The sequence below is a fragment of the Ornithorhynchus anatinus genome, chromosome 8 (assembly GCF_004115215.2).
Source record: "Ornithorhynchus anatinus isolate Pmale09 chromosome 8, mOrnAna1.pri.v4, whole genome shotgun sequence".
NCBI classification, from domain to species: Eukaryota; Metazoa; Chordata; class Mammalia; order Monotremata; family Ornithorhynchidae; genus Ornithorhynchus; species Ornithorhynchus anatinus.
Window position 1 is genome coordinate 29,123,356 of NC_041735.1, and position 15,424 is coordinate 29,138,779.

General features: G+C 55.7%; 1 protein-coding gene across 1 annotated transcript in view; it reads left to right on the plus strand.

Annotated features, from left to right (window-relative positions):
• The first annotated feature begins 1,437 nt into the window (after window positions 1-1,437).
• SNTA1 (syntrophin alpha 1) overlaps window positions 1,438-15,424 on the plus strand; it is a 41,942-nt gene continuing 27,955 nt past the window's right edge. Inside the window, exons 1-2 of the mRNA XM_029070365.2 lie at window positions 1,438-1,790; window positions 13,150-13,335. Coding sequence (XP_028926198.1) covers window positions 1,457-1,790; window positions 13,150-13,335 — 520 coding nt within the window. The 5' untranslated portion in view covers window positions 1,438-1,456. The remainder of the gene's footprint in view (window positions 1,791-13,149; window positions 13,336-15,424) is intronic.

Consider the following 15,424-nt stretch of genomic DNA (forward strand, 5'->3'; position numbering starts at 1 on the left):
TATTATGGATTTGGGGGGCGGGGTCTGGGGCCCAGGGAGTGGGATAATAATGATTATAATAATAATGGTGGCATTTGTTAAGCGCTTGCTAGGTGCCGAGCACTGTTCTAAGCGCTGGGGTAGATGCAGGGTCATCAGGTTGCCCCATGGTGGGCTCACACTCTTCATCCCCATTTTCCAGATGAGGTCCGGGATCCTGGGGGCGGGGACCGGGATGATGATGATGATGACGATGATGGTATTTGTTAAGCGCTTACTATGTGCCGAGCACCGTTCTAAGCGCTGGGGGGGGGGGGGGGGGGGGGGGGGGGGGGGGGGGATACAGGGTCATCAGGTTGTCCCACGTGAGTCTTCATCCCCATTTTCCAGATGAGGTCCGGGATCCGGGGGGCGGGGCCCGGGATCCGGGGACCGGGATAATAATAATAGTAATGATGATGATGATGATGGTATTTGTTTTACTATGTGCCGAAGACCGTTCTAAGCGCTGGGGTGGATACAGGGTCATCAGGTCGCCCCACGGGGGGCGCACAGTCTTCAACCCCATTTTGCAGACGAGGCCCGGGACCGGAGGGGCGGGGTCCGGGATCCTGGGGCCGGAATAATACTAATGCGAATAATAATGTCGGTATTTGTTAAGCGCTTACTAGGTGCCGAGCACTGTTCTGAGCGCTGGGGAGTAGTGGCGCGGGGAGACACAGGGTCATCAGGTGATCGCACGGGGGGGCTCACAGTCTTCATCCCCATTTTGCAGATGAGGTCCGGGGTCCGGTGGGACGGGATCTGGGGGCGGGGTCCGGGATTCCGGGGCCGGGATAATACTACTACTAATAATGATGACGGGACCTGTTAAACGCTTACTACGTGCCGAGCACCGTTCTAAGCGCCGGGGGTAGACACGGGGTCATCGGGCTGTCAGCCGGGGGGCTCGCAGTCTTTAAACCCATTGTGCAGATGAGGTCCGGGATCGGGGGGGGGGGCGGGGTCCGGGATCCTGGGGCCGGGATGATACTAATACTACTGATGATGATGATGATGGGATTTGGTAAACGCTTACCGTGTGCCGAGCACTGTTCTAAGCGCTGGGGGTAGATACAGGTCGTCGGGTTGTCCCCCGGGGGGCTCCCAGCCTTCCTCCCCATTTTGCAGATGAGGGAACCGAGGCACAGAGAAGAGTGGCAGAGCCGGGATTCGAACCCGGTACCACTAATAACGACGATGGGATTTGTTAAGCGCTCACCGTGTGCCGAGCACTGTTCTAAGCGCCGGGGGTAGACACGGGGTCATCGGGTTGTCCGCCGGGGGGCTCCCAGGCTTCATCCCCATTTTGCAGCTGAGGTCCGGGATCGGGGGCGGGGTGGGGCCCGGGGTCCGGTGGGGCGGGGTCCGGGGTCCGGTGGGGCCGGGCCGGGCCGGGCCGGGCCGGGGAGGAGGGGCTCCGCCGTCTGCGCCGAAGATGGCGGCGGGCAGGCGCGCCCCGAGGACCGGCCTGCTGGACCTGAGAGCGGGGGCCGGCGCCCGCACCGACCCCGGCCCCGGCCCCGGCCCCGATCCCGACCCCGACCCCGACCCGTGGCTGCGGGTCCTGGTCACCCTGGCCGACGACCTGCTGACCGTGAGCCCCGGCCGGGCCGCCGCCGGCCAGGAGGCGGAGGGGGAGCCGGCCGGGCCCCCCGCCGGGCCCCCCCAGCAGCTGAACGGGGCCCCGCTGCCGGAGGCGCTGGCCACCCAACGGCGCACCGTGCGCATCGTCAAGCAGGAGGCGGGCGGGCTGGGCATCAGCATCAAAGGTAACGGCGGGGCCGGGCCGGGCCGGGCCGGGCCGGGCCGGGCGGGGGCACCGGGGGCCGGGCGGGGGCGCCGGGGGCCGGGCGGGACCGGCCGGGGAGCGGCGGGGGGCCCGGGAAGGAGTGCGCTTCCGAGCCCCGGGCCGGGGCGTCCGGGGAAGGAGGGAGGGGGTCCCGGGGGAGGACACTCTTCCGATCCCTGAGCTGTGGACTCCGGAAGGAGGAGGAAGGGTCCGGGGGGAGGACACACTTCTGATCCTCGAGCTGTCGACTCCGGGGAAGGAGGAGGAGGGGTCCCGGGAATGACAGATTTCGGATCCCTGGGATGTAGACTTTGGGGAAGGAGGGTCGGGGGTCCGGGGGAGGACACACCTCGGGTCTCTGAGCCGTGAACTCCGGAGAAGGAGGGTGGGGGATCCGGGGGAGGACACGCTTCTGATCCCTGAGCTGTGGACTTCGGGGAAGGAGGATGGGGGTCCCGGAGGAGGACACGCTTCTGATCTTTGCCCTGCGGACTTTGTGAAGGAGGACGGGGGGTCCGGGCCCGTCCTGGCTTCTTCTCCTCGTGAGCCGCCGCTTCCTTCCCTTCGATCGGCGGTATTTACCGAGCGCTTACTCTGACGCTTAGGAGAGTACGATACACTGAGTGGACACATCCCCCGTCCTCTCTCGATCTAGCCTCCTCTCCCCTCCTGACTGTCCCCACGCTCCGCCCCAGTTTTCGCTTTGAAAACTTGGAGGACGGGCCGAGGAGAGCGGTGGGCGGAGTGCTTAGCGGGGGACCCGAACCTCCAAATGGGGGATCGGAGCGGGGGAGGGTGAGGGTCTCCCAGGCAGTCCAGGGTCACCTGTGCTTTTCATCTCCCACGGGCTCCTCTAAGCCCCCGGGGCCCACCGTGCCCACGGCCGTGACCTGTCCCCAGGGCCTCCGCCTCCCCCTCTGACTCCAGGGTCCCATGCGTGGAATGTGGGAGTCGGCGGACCTGGGATCTCATCCCGGCTATACCATTTGTCCGCTGTGTGACCTTGGACAGGTCCCTTTTTAAAAAAATCGGTACTTGTTAAATGTTTACTGTGCGCCGGGTGCTGTACCAAGATACCAGCGAATCGGGTTGGGACCAGTCCAGGTCCCACACGAGGCGAGCAAACCTAATCCCCATTTTATATGATAAGGTAACTGAGGCACAGAGAAATGAGGTGGCATGTCCAAGGTCACACCGCAAACAGGCGACGGAGCCGGGATTAGGATCCGGGCCCTCTGACTCTCGGGCCCGTGCCCTTTCCGTGTTACTTAACCTCTCTGCGCCTCAGTTTCCTCGTGTGTAAAATGGGGATCCAATCCTCGTTCTGCCTCCCCTTTGGACGTTGAGTCCCGTGTGGGACAGGGAGTGTGTCTGATCTGATTATCTGGTATCTACCCCGATGTTTAGTACAGTGCTTGGTGCGTGATAAATGTTTAAGCGATATCATCATCGTGATCATCTGTTATTACTGTTATCGTTACCGGAGATTACATGAGCCGAGGAGAGTTCAGTGAATACTGTGTGCGAGCTGTCTACTGAGTCCTTAATTGCCTGACTCCCCCCCAGACTTTTTAAAAATCACCCCCAGACCTGTGGTGGGGGAACTCAATCACTGGGTGGGAGAGATCTGCTCAGGTATATGGGCAAACCCCAGATCAGCATTAAGCTCAGCCTTGCCGGACCCCCGTCTCTCTGCTCCGCGGGCTGTTCCTTGGCCCCATTTCAGGGTTGCATCTACCCGTCCCCATCCTTGGGTACAGAAGTTATGCAGGACCTTTCCAGGAGTCACTTCTGTTGCTCCCTGTGGCAGGTTCCTCACCCCGGCGCCGGCTCCGTCAGCTGCTTCCGCCTTTCTGGTCTTGCACTGTCAGGGACATTTGCCAAGTCCTTGACTCTCTCAGGTTCCCTTCCCCCAGAAGCCTGGATCTCGTTGCCCCTGTACCCCAGGGCAGTCCAGATCCACCCCTGGGGGCCTGTTAGGAGTCATCAGTCATCAACCGATCGATAGATGGCATTTATTGAGCACTTACCGTGTGCAGAGCACCGTACTAAGAGCTTGGGAGAGCCCAGTATAACGGATGTGTTCCCTGCCCACGTGCCCTGGAATGTCTCCCCAGCCCCTTCCTGAAACCCTCCCTCCCGTCTTTCAAATCTCTGCTTGAGGGGCATCTCCACTATGAGGCCCCCCCCAGATCAACCGTCCCACTGATCATTCCTGATCACCAGCTTCTTCCCTTACCCTTCTGCATTTTTTACGGCTTCTTCCTCGACCGCTTCCTGTTTTGATCTATTTTGTTGCCATCCACCCATTCTCCCTCCCGGCCATCTCACCTTACGTGACCCTGGGTTGGCGAGTGGGCGATGGAGTGTGGATGGCTCAGAGCAAAACACCCCCAAGCCGCAGAGACAACTCAAGGACATGTCCTGGTGGCAGTGAGATATAGTTTTAAATTCATTCACTAGTATTTATTTTAAATCAATTCGTAGTATTTATTGAGCCCCTTCACCTTGCAAAGCATCCTTCTAAGCATTTGGGAGGGTACAATAGAGGCCAAACACACAATTGCTGCCCGCAAGGAATTTACAATCTAATGGATGGAGACGGAATCCGAATAGTTTACAGATAGGAGGGAGAATGGAAACAGAGATAGTCCTCCCAACCAGTAGTTTCTGAGTATGCTTATCTTGAATGGCAAGGGGCCAGAGAAGATGACCTTCCTATTTTCATGGGCATCGGTGTTCAGTCAATCAGTAGTATTTATGGAGAACCTCACGTGGGCAGAGTCCTGTCCTGAGTGTTTGGGAGAGTACATAGAGTCGGTAGACAGAATTCCTGCCCTCAAGGACTTTACTATCTAGCTGAGGAGGCAGACGTTAGATTGTGACCCCTAGAAGGGGCATAGACTATGTCTGACCTGATTATCCTTAGTGCTTTACAGGTAGGGGAAGCAATGTAGTATAAGGATATATACAAAAATGCTCTGTGGGATGGGGTGCTCAGGGGCTATGGATTTAAGTGCATAGTTGACACGGAAAGGAAGGTGAACGGGGCCAGGGAGGGAGCGTGCAAGTGATTCTCAGCATAACAGGCCCACGGATACAGCTTCACCGTCAGCAGGGCCGTCTTCGAACCGGAGGGCGGTTCTGCTCTCATCTTTGTGGTCGGCCTCCCCGAGAAGACTGCGAGCCCCTGGAGATCAGGGACCTACGTATTTTCCTTTTCCCTAGTTGCCCTCACATGCAGGAAGAGCTTCGTGCCCAGTGGGTGCTTAGGATAAACCAGAAAATGGGCATTGAATACAAATTGGAGGGGAGACGCATCGCTGTGCAGAATGAAAGAAGGTGGTGCTGGGGTGGGAGGGAGAGAGTGCGAACGTGTGGTGGACTGACTGGGATGTGTGTGTGTGAGGGGGTGGGGAGAGAATTGAGCCAATGCCTGGGCGAGGGCCCGGCTGCTTTGGGTGTAGCCACACTACTCAGGTGGCCGCAGAACTGGTCGGGTGATGGGGGGTGGGGTGGGGACGGGGAGTTTCCTGAGACAGGGCAGGAAGAGCAGCGACATGGAGAGTGGGTCACTGGAGATTGTGACCCTGGAGAGGTTCTCTCTGAGGAGGAGATGCAGCGGCACCTCTCAGAGTGACCCATTCCCTCCTGCCCGTCAGGAGATTCTCCTTGGCCTCGGAAGATCCGAGAGGGTGAGAGAGACAGTCCCCTCTGCTCCCCACCTGCGTGGGTGATGGAGAATGATACCCATGCAGGTAATGTTATCCCCATTTTACAGATGGAAAAACTGAGACCCAATGAGATAGCAGTAAAGCGAGGCTTAGTACAGAGAGCATGGGGCTAGGAGTTGGGAGACCTGGATTCTAATCATAGCTCCGCTTCTTGCCTGCTGTGTGACCATGAGAAAGTCACTTAACCTCTCTCTGCCACACCTTTCTCAGGAGAAGCAGCGTGGCTTAGTGGAAAGAGCACGGGTTTGGGAGTCAGAGGTCGTGGGTTCTAATCCCGGCTTCGCCACTCTATCAGCTCTGTGACTTTGGGCCGATCACTTAACTTCTCTATTCCTCAGTTACCTCATCTGTAAAATGGGGTTTAAAACCGTGAGCCCCATCTGGGACAACCTGATGACCTTGTGTGTACCCCAGTGCTTAGCACAGTGCTTTCCACATAGAAGGTGCTTAACAAGTGCCATTATTATTATTATTAATTGGGGATAAAATACCCACTCTCCCTAACTCTTAGAGTGTGAGCCCGCTGTGGAACATGGCTGGGTCCGATCTGATTGTTTTTACCTCAACACACAGCACAGTGCTTGGCACACAACACTTGCACAATCAGTGTCTTAACTAAAACCAGGGCTGGACCCCAGGTCTCTGGACTCCCAACTCAGCGACCCGAGCACCAGATTCCGTTGGCCCAGAGGGGAACCGAGCCTGGGCTCGGCCCGTGGAGGCTGCCTCTCCCTGGGACTCCCACGCTGGGCTTGGCTGTGGATGGATCTCCTGGAGACGATCCCTGACACGTCCCTCTTCCCTAGCAGCCCTCGGCGGAGTCGGGGAGCCGAGGCAGACTGGGCGGAGGAGAAGCAGAGTGAGGGGAGGAGAGGCGTGTGCTCAGAATTCTTTCCGAAGGCACACCCACCGGTCTTTGGGGTCCACCAAAGGCCCCCATACTTGAAAGAGGTCTCCCTCTGCTCTCTTCTCTCCCTCCCTCCGCTCCTTGGGTTCGGGCCATAAGGTTTAAAAACCCCAGTTTAGACTTGCCCCTTGCTGGCCTGCTCTCCCTTGCCCAGGGGACCTCTCCTGCCCGTTACCGTTGTGGAATGGCCCAAGAAAAGGCTGTTTCCCAGGATGGCACCGCACTCTGAGGCAGGGAGGAGGCCACTGGGTGGGCAGGAGGAGGGAGCCAGGAGAGGGAAGGGAAATACAGCGGTCTGCGTTCGGTCAGTGCCTTCCTCTACTCCCTCTCCCTGCCGGGGAGGCCCAGAGACTGGAAGCTGCCCCGGCTGTGGAGGGAGAGTGGGTCAGTTAGCCGCCCTTGGCTTGGCTGCATCGCATCCGACACCTCAGATGTCAGAGAGAGGAAACCGGAGCAAAAGCGGCCTAGCCAGCCCTCACCTGGCGCTGGATCCCTGCCCCTTTCGGATCTGACTGAAGACGTGTCAGCGGCGGCCGCTCTGACCCTCTTGAGAGACCCGGCTGCTCAACGGAGCCGGAGGAGCCGGGGTCTGCGGTGGCAGAGGGGCCCGGGTCCGGGGACCTAAATCCGGCTGCCCTGTCTCCCGGGAGGGAGCACATATGGCGCCGGGTGGAACCGTGGGGACCCGCAGTGAGAGGAAGTCCTGTTGAGCTCCTCCCAGCAACCTTTGAGCCCTCAGCCTTCTTGGCGCATTACTGGAGAGCTGTTCAGAGGGCCAAGAGATCCAACAAAAGGCACTGGGAAGAGGCCCAAAGGCCTCTTTATGCCTCCCACACAGAGACCCTGTCTTTCCTTGAGTGATGCCAAGTGCTCGATGAATGGTTTGGGCCCCGGGGCCAGCTTTTCATTTGGCCTGCCGGGTGAGTAGCAGGCTTTGTGCCGTGGTGGTGCGGGGTGATGGAGGGGTGATGAACCCTTCATAGTCCCCACTCCCAGACACCCACCACCAGCCTCTGCTCCGCACTTTAACCCTCCCTCCCCCCCTCCCGGGAACCAGGTGGTGACTGACTCGGGCAGATGGGGACCGAAGACAAGCACCCCGGCCTTCCCTCTGGCCACATTGTGGGCCATGGGGAGAAGGGTTCCCATCGCCTCCCTGGGGTGGGCACCTAGGATCAGTACACTGATGCCCCCTCTGATAAAGAAGTCACCCTGCCCCTCTCCATGCCCATCCTGTCCAGTTCTAGCCTGGCATCCCCTTCTTGCTCTCCGGGTTCGTCATCTAGAGCCTGGAAGAGGCCATATCGCCATCTTCCAGTACTCTGTGGGGAGAGTCCAAGATGGAGAGATCTGCCTGGGACTTCCTTTTCCCGAGAGCAGTCCGGTGGCCCTCTTGTTGGCTCCCTTCTTTATAGTTCACTGCTCACCGTTGCCAAGCACAGAGCGTCGCCTTCTCTTGCTAAGGGCAAGGAATAGTACATTCCGGTTGAATGGGAGAAAATGCCAATGTTACCGATTTTACTGGTGGGATTGGAGCTGGCAGAATTCCTGTTGTTTCTTGGAAGGGCGGCCCAGGTGTTTCCCTGGTGGCCAAAGACGCATTCCTCACTCACCGCTCTGCCGCCCAGGGCTCTGGCTGTCCTCATCTGTTCCCCTTCTAAATGATGCTGGGAACAGCAGGAATGGGGGGAGGGTGGCATTTTGGACTTTTGCCCAAGCCCCTTCCCATCATCAGCCTGCACGCTCAGGGTTGGCCATAACTTCCATGGCTCCAACAGGCTCTGGATTTCTCTGTCTTGCTGGAGAATAAGAGTTGAGGTAGGTCATTAGTAGGGCAGAGCCAGGGTTGGGTTTGAGACTCACAGGGCAAAGTCATCACTGCCAGTGGCCTGGCAGCTGTCATATCCTTCCCAGAGGATTCTGTCTTGTTTGGCAGCAGGTGGTGGAGAGAGAGAGAGAGGAGTGAGAGAGAGAGAGAAAAAGAGAGAGACCCTTCTCTAGTCCCTTTCAAGAGGAAGCACCAGGAAGGTCGAGAAGGTGGGTTAGACCCACCTGCCAATCCATCAATCAATCCGCAGTATTTATTGAGCACCCGCTATGGGCCGAGCATGATACTAAACACTTGGGAGATTATCCTAGAGGGAGTAAATATGATCCAGTCACCTGGTCATTGGTGTTCTGGGAATAAAACTCCTTGCCGCTGCCAGCTGGCCCAAGACTCTGAAACCGTTTCCTTTTGGTTTTGGCACTGGGCAAGGGGGAACAGGGAGGGAAGCGATGTGGGGGCTCCATACTGGGCCTCTTCAATTGACCCGTAGTTGACCAGCAGTCCTGCCCACATTCCCAGATTGGCTCTCTGTCCTCCTGGTGGGAGTCAGCTCCCAGTTTCAAGCACTTGGGCCACCCAGGGGGTTGGGGGCGGCGAGGAGGGAGAATTCGCCAGTCCTCCCTTTCCATTTGACATGATTGTGTTATGTTGGGCCCAGTGCCAGGCGCATAGTGACCTCATTTGGAAGCCTGTTCTCTCGATCCCGAGTCCCAACTCAGAGGGTTCTCTGAGGGGGACCCCTAGCCTCCCCCCGGCTTCACTTGCTCGAGAATTTATTCATTTTCATCCCTGTTTGCCCAGATGCCAAGTCCAACTCAGGCTAAGGAAGGGTGGGCACCTTAGAATTTTCAGCCCCCTTCACCCCGTGACCACCCCACGGGACCCACGACCCATGACCCACTGCGGTCACCCCTTTAATAGCGTGCCCAGAGATGGCTCCCTCACTCTCTTGCTGTCTGAAGCTGGCTCTGCTCCCTGGGATTCCTGTTCTTGATGCCTTGAGAGGCAGTATGGCCTACTGGAAAGAAAACAGGGCTAAGAGTCAGGAGATCTGGGTTCTAACCCTGGCTCCACCACTTTCCTGTGATATGACCTTGGGTATCGCAAGTAACTTTCTTGTGCCTCAGTTTCTTCCTCTGTAAAATGGGAGTTAAATACCTGTTCTCTCTCTCCTTAGACTCTATGGGACAAGGACTGTCTAAACTGATTTTATGCACCCAGGGGTTAGTAGAGTGCTTGGCACAAAGTAAGCACTTAACAAATACTCCAATTATTTTTGCCTAAAATAATAGTAATGTTGGTATTTATTAAGCGCTTACTATGTGCCGAGCACTGCTTTGAGCGCTGGGGTAGATACAAGGTAAACAGGTTGTCCCACGTGGGGCCCAAAGTCTTCATGCCCGTTTTACAGATGAGGTAATTGAGGCACAGAGAAGTTGAGTGACTTGCCCAAGGTCACACAGACAAGTGGCAGAGCCGGGACTAGAGCCCATGACCTCTGACTCCCAAGCCCATGCTCTTTCCACTAAGCCATCGCTGCTAAAAGGCCTTGTAGTGGGTAGCTTAAGGAGAGGAGTAGAAAGAAAGCCCTGCAGTTGCTTCTGGAGAGGGAAAAAAAAAAGCAAAATTGTTTGTAAATGCCGGGGCCAGGAACCACCTTCTGTAACAAATAGAAACAACCGTATGTCCTGGCTGGGTGAGCGAGAAAATTTGTCTCTTGCCCCAAATCCTCAAAACCCCTCTAAGAAGGGCAGTGAAGCATTACAGGCTGGAAGATTGATCCCAAGGTAACCATTAACTGACAGAGGTCAGATAGGGTGAGGTGGAAAAGCTATTCTTACCCATTAAGGGTGATTCTGGCCCTTGCATATCTTAAGGCAAAACTGCCTGTCCTTCAAGGGAGGGAACAGAGCTGGGGAACCTTCTGGGTCACTCTCTAGTTCCTTACCTCGAGAGACTAAAGCAAAGCCATTCTCAGGTGTGTACGCTGCTGCTTCCAAGTCTCATACTCAACACACCATACAGCTGACTCTATTATCCTCGGGCTGAATAGCCTGTTTGTGGATGATCCAGGCCCTCTGCTTCCTCTCCTGCTTCTGAGCTGTCTTTTGGCTGATTTTTTCCCAGAGAAAGGGCAGGGACCAAAAGATGAGGTGGAACTCAATCACTCAATTTTCCCACTTGTCATCAAGTCTGAAGGAGATCCAAACTGCTATCACGTTGATACAGTCACTCATCCTATCTCACCTAGGTTACTACATCATCGTCTTTGTTGACCTCCCAGCCTTCTGTCTCTCCCCGCTCCACTCCATACTTCACTCTTTTGCCCAGATCATTTTTCTACAAAACGTTCAAGACATGTCACCCTGCTCCTCTAAAAACTCCAGTGGCTGCCCGTCCACTTCCGTATCAAACAAAAACTCCTCACCATTGGCCTTTACCACTCCACCACCTTGCCCCCTCATACCTCACCTCACTTCTCTCCTTTTACAACCCAGCCTGCACACTTGGCTCCTCTAGTGCTAACTTTCTCACTGTGCCTCAAAATCTCGCCTGTCTCGCCTCAGACCCCTTACCCACATCCTGCCTCTGGCCTGGAGTGCCCTCCCTCTAATCCAGCAGACAATTACTCTCCCCCGCTTCAAAGTCTTATCGGAGGCCCATCTCCTCCAAGAGGCCTTCCCAATCTAAGCCCCACTTTGCTCGTTTCCCACTCCCCTCGGCATCACCCTGACTTGCTCCCTTGGCTCTTCCCCCCTCCCAGCTCCACAGCACTTAGGCACTTATCTGTAATTTTATTTATTTGCCTTGATGTCTATCTCCCCCACTCTAGACTGTAAGGCAGTTATGGGCAGGGAATATGACTGTTTACTGTTGTATTTTACTCTCCCAAGTGATTAGTACAATGCCCTGCACACCGTAAGCACTTAATAAATACAGTTGAATGAAGAAGGTTGACCCTAGGGGCTACAGGGAAGTTTTTGGGCCCTCTGAATTTCTGTTCTCCAGGCTGGGGTAAAGTTTGAGCTGGGCCCTGGCAGGGAGCTGCAAGAATCTTGCTGCACTTAGGAGTACTGAGTTCCCAGAAGGCAGGCCAGATGAGGAATTCTGTGAGGCCCAGCATGGGTAAGGACTGTGTTCAATCTGCTTGTATTGTATTAACCCCAACCCTAGCACTAGCATTAAGGTTTGCTCATAGTAAATACTGAGCAGATACAGTAATTGTCCTGATTTTGATGATTATACATCACTATCCCCAGCTCCAGACACATACTTCCCCCTGCTGAACCCCTGCTGGGGTCTGGAAGCAGGGTCGGGGTGGAGGAAGGGGCAGGGGAGGGTCACGCAGACAGTTGACCTGGAAGCTGGCACAATCCCTGGATGGGGCCAACCTCCTCTTTGATTTTATTACACTGGGGGCAAGTTGGCGATGGCGATGCCTCGGGGGTCCCAGTTATCCACTGGAAGGGGCCGGACTGCTGGGGACCACTGGGCTAGGGCAACGATCTGCTGGCCCAGGGTCACTGGAGGTCCCCCAGTGCCAGCCTTGGGTCCGTCAAGCAGTCCGCTGATTGAGCAGTGAAGTCTCTGCAGTGTCTCAGCTCCCCTTTCCGGTTCCCTGCCTGTCCGTAGCATGGACACCCACTGCAGGTGTGAATACAGGCGCCTAAACTCCCTGGCTGGAAAAACACATCCAGACCCCCACCCCCCACCCCACTCAATCACCAGCCCCTTCTCAGCCTCCCTACCCTCAGGGGAGCCGTTGGCCAGCTTCCTTCGGGTGACTGCCACCGAGAAACTTCGGAAAATTCAAGACATTTTAAAGTGTCAACCCCTTTCTTGGCTTCCTGACTTGTTCCCTACCCATAATGAGCCATAATGAGCCTACAGCCTAGATGGGGGGCAGGAATCCTGAAAGATCTTTGCCGATGTGGGAGGCTGGCCACAGTGGCTACAGCAGCAACTGGCTGGGTTGGCTGAGGCTGGCACGGAACCCCATGGACCCAAACCTCAGCGTGGAATTGGCTGGGTGAGGCCCCTGTGCCTCTATGGTACTTGGTAAGTGCTTACTGTGTGCCAAGCACTCTTCCAAGTGCTGGGTGGATACAAGTTAATCAGGTTGGTAACAGTCCCTGTCCCACATGGGGCTCACAGTCTCAATCCACATTTTATGGCTGAGGTAACTGAGTCACAGAGAAGTTAAGTGATTTACCCAAGGTCACGCAGCAGACGTGGTGTTTTACCCAGGCCCAAGTTTTACCCACTAAGCCCCACTGCTTCTACGTGCTTATCGCACTCCTGTCCTCGATTGGAGAATCCGTTTAATAAGTGCCCACCCAGAGCCTCAGTGACCACTACCTCAAAAGCCAATCGATCCCTTTTTCCCTCCCAAGAAGGGGGATTTAGATGTGTCCGAGTCCCTCTCCTTTAGGGAGGGGATGCTTGCTGAGGAAGAGTCAGTTTACAGTGAACCTGGTTTTCCCCAGGAAAGCGGGAGTCGGGGGCGGGGGGGGCGGTTCGGACTCTCAGAACACTGGTGCGAGTGTGAATGATGGGAAAAGGAAACCGGGTAAAGCAAGGTACCCCCCTGCCGCCCGATTTCATTCATTTCCCTTTCAGGTTTTGTTCTCTGTGGGGTCAAGAAGGAAGGTAGGAATGAGGGCAAAATGGAAAAGCATTCTGGTGGGCTGGTAAGTTTGCTGGGTTATTTGTAAGCCTGTTAGTACATGGGGAACTCTCATGGGATTGAGGTCATCATTAGGACATTTAGCAAAAGTTGAAGTGTCCTCTCCCCTTGTTCGTTTTGTGCTCGTGTAGTAAGCCACGCTATCCCTTCCCCTCCCCTTCCTCTCTCCGGGTTGGTCTCCAGGTGGCCGGGAGAACAAGATGCCCATCCTCATCTCCAAGATCTTCAAGGGGCTGGCGGCCGACCAGACCGAGGCCCTGTACGTGGGGGACGCCATCCTGTCCGTGAACGGCGGGGACCTCTCCACAGCCACTCATGACGAGGCGGTGCAGGCCCTGAAGAGGACGGGCAAGGAGGTGGTCCTGGAAGGTAAGCATCCGTGATCCCTGAGGAGGAAAGAGACTACAGCCTGCCTGCCCTGCCCCCTTGCCCCCACCAAGACTCCCTTTATTATGTGGGAGGGATGAGGAGGAGGGGCACGGCATGGTTCTTGGAAAGTTAGGATTTGGGGATTGATTTAGTTTAACATAAAAAAGAAGTGTTCTGGAATGAGGACAGAGGAGGCTTCTGGAGAGTCCCGAGTGAGGCTCTGAGGCGTGGGAGCTAAACGGACACATTCTGACTTGGCTTCAGTGGCAGGAACTGGTTCTCAGGGGTTCGTGGCAGGTCCCGGGGCTGGGGGTTCCGTGGCTGGGTCCTAAATTAGTTCTCCCGCTTGCTTAGACTGGGATCCCCCTTTAGAACCTGCTTATCTTGTATCTACCCCAGTGCTGAGTTCAGTACTTGGTACATAGTGAGTGCTTAATAAATGCCACTATTATTATCATTACTATCACTATTATTATTATTATTATCATTGGCCCCTGGGGGATGGCCAGGGCCCCGGTTCCAGCACGTTTTAAGTGAGAGGAGATGAGCTTGCAGGTACCAATTGACTACCCTTGGGAAGTAGGGGGTGTGGGGCCCTGTCTCCTCTCTGAGCAGGATCAGTTCTGTACCCACCCTCGGCCTGTCTGTCCTGACCTTTGCCCTCAGGGGGCGGATGTGTAAAGGGCAGATCCTCCATCGACCTCGGGGCCCGGCGGCAGGTTGGAGATTGCAGCTGGGCTGGGGGTGAGAGGTTTGCAAAGGTCATGGGGGTCACCGTGTTGGAGCGGGGGCCGGAAATCCCTGAGGCTGTCCCTCGCCCTGCTCATAGCTCTGTGATTTCTCTGTTACTTTGTCCATTCAATTCAATTGTAGTTATTGAGTGCTTACTGTGTGCAAAGCACTCTACTAAACGCTTGGGAGAGTACAAAACCACAACAAACAACAAACATTTCTGGCCCACAACGAGCATACAGTCTGGAGGGAGCTTATAGCCAACTGTCTGTCCAGGAGCTGAGGGATTTGTTAGAGATCGAGTCTGAAGTGAGGGTGTGGGAAAGGAGTGGAAGCGACCTCCTCTCTCCCAGCTTCTCATTTCCCTGCTCACCGCCATTCTAAAGGCAGTGGGGGAATGGGCAAGACTAGGCCCAAGGACTGATCCCTCTGCTGGGTCTTCACTAAGGGTTGCCCCAGCATTTGTGGGAGGCTGCAACCTGTCAGGAAATCCCTTTTCCCCTGCCGGGGGCTGTTCCCGGTTCCTGGACTCTGGGCCTGGATGCTGGCAGGCTGGCCTTCCCAGGGTCCCTGTCACGGGAAAACCACACTTCCTGGTTCCTGGGCCCTCCATCCTGCTGAGGAGGAAGCCACTGGGGAGGGACTGGGGAAGGAGACTATGGGCAGGAATCCCATCTACCAACTCTGTTGTACTGGACTTTCCCAAGCCCTTAGTACAGGGCTGTGCGCACAGCAAGTGCTCCATAAATACCATTCATTAATTGACACAGATCAGGTAAGGAGGCTTAAGCGCTTAGTAGAGTGCTCTGCTCACAGTAAGTGCTCGATAAATATGATTGAATGAATGAATGAGGCCAAGGGCCAATGTTCTGGGTTTCGGAAGTGCCAGCGCTCAGAGCCCTGACCCTGGGTGAGAGGGCACGTGTCTGGATTTTTTTTTTTTTACAGTTTTTGTTAAGTGCTTACTATGTGATAGGCACTGTACTAACTGCTGGAGTAGATACAAGCTAATCAGGTTGGACACAGTCCCTGTCCCACATGGGGCTCACAGCCTTAATCCCCATTTTGCAGATGAGGTAACTGAGGCCCAGAGAAGTTAGGTGACTTGCCCAAGGTTACACAGCAAACAAGTGGAGGAGCCAGTAGTAGAACTCAGGTCCTTCTGACTCCCAGGCCCATACTCTATCCATTAGGCCATATTATTTCTCAGGATTGAGCTTGACATGGGCAGGGGCAGAGATTGGAACAGGTGCAAAGTAGAGATCAGAACCAGATGGCTTCTTCCCCACAGCTTTCAAACATGCTTATGTCTCCCCTATCTTTAAAAAAACAAAACCCTCCCTTGACCCCAGTGCTG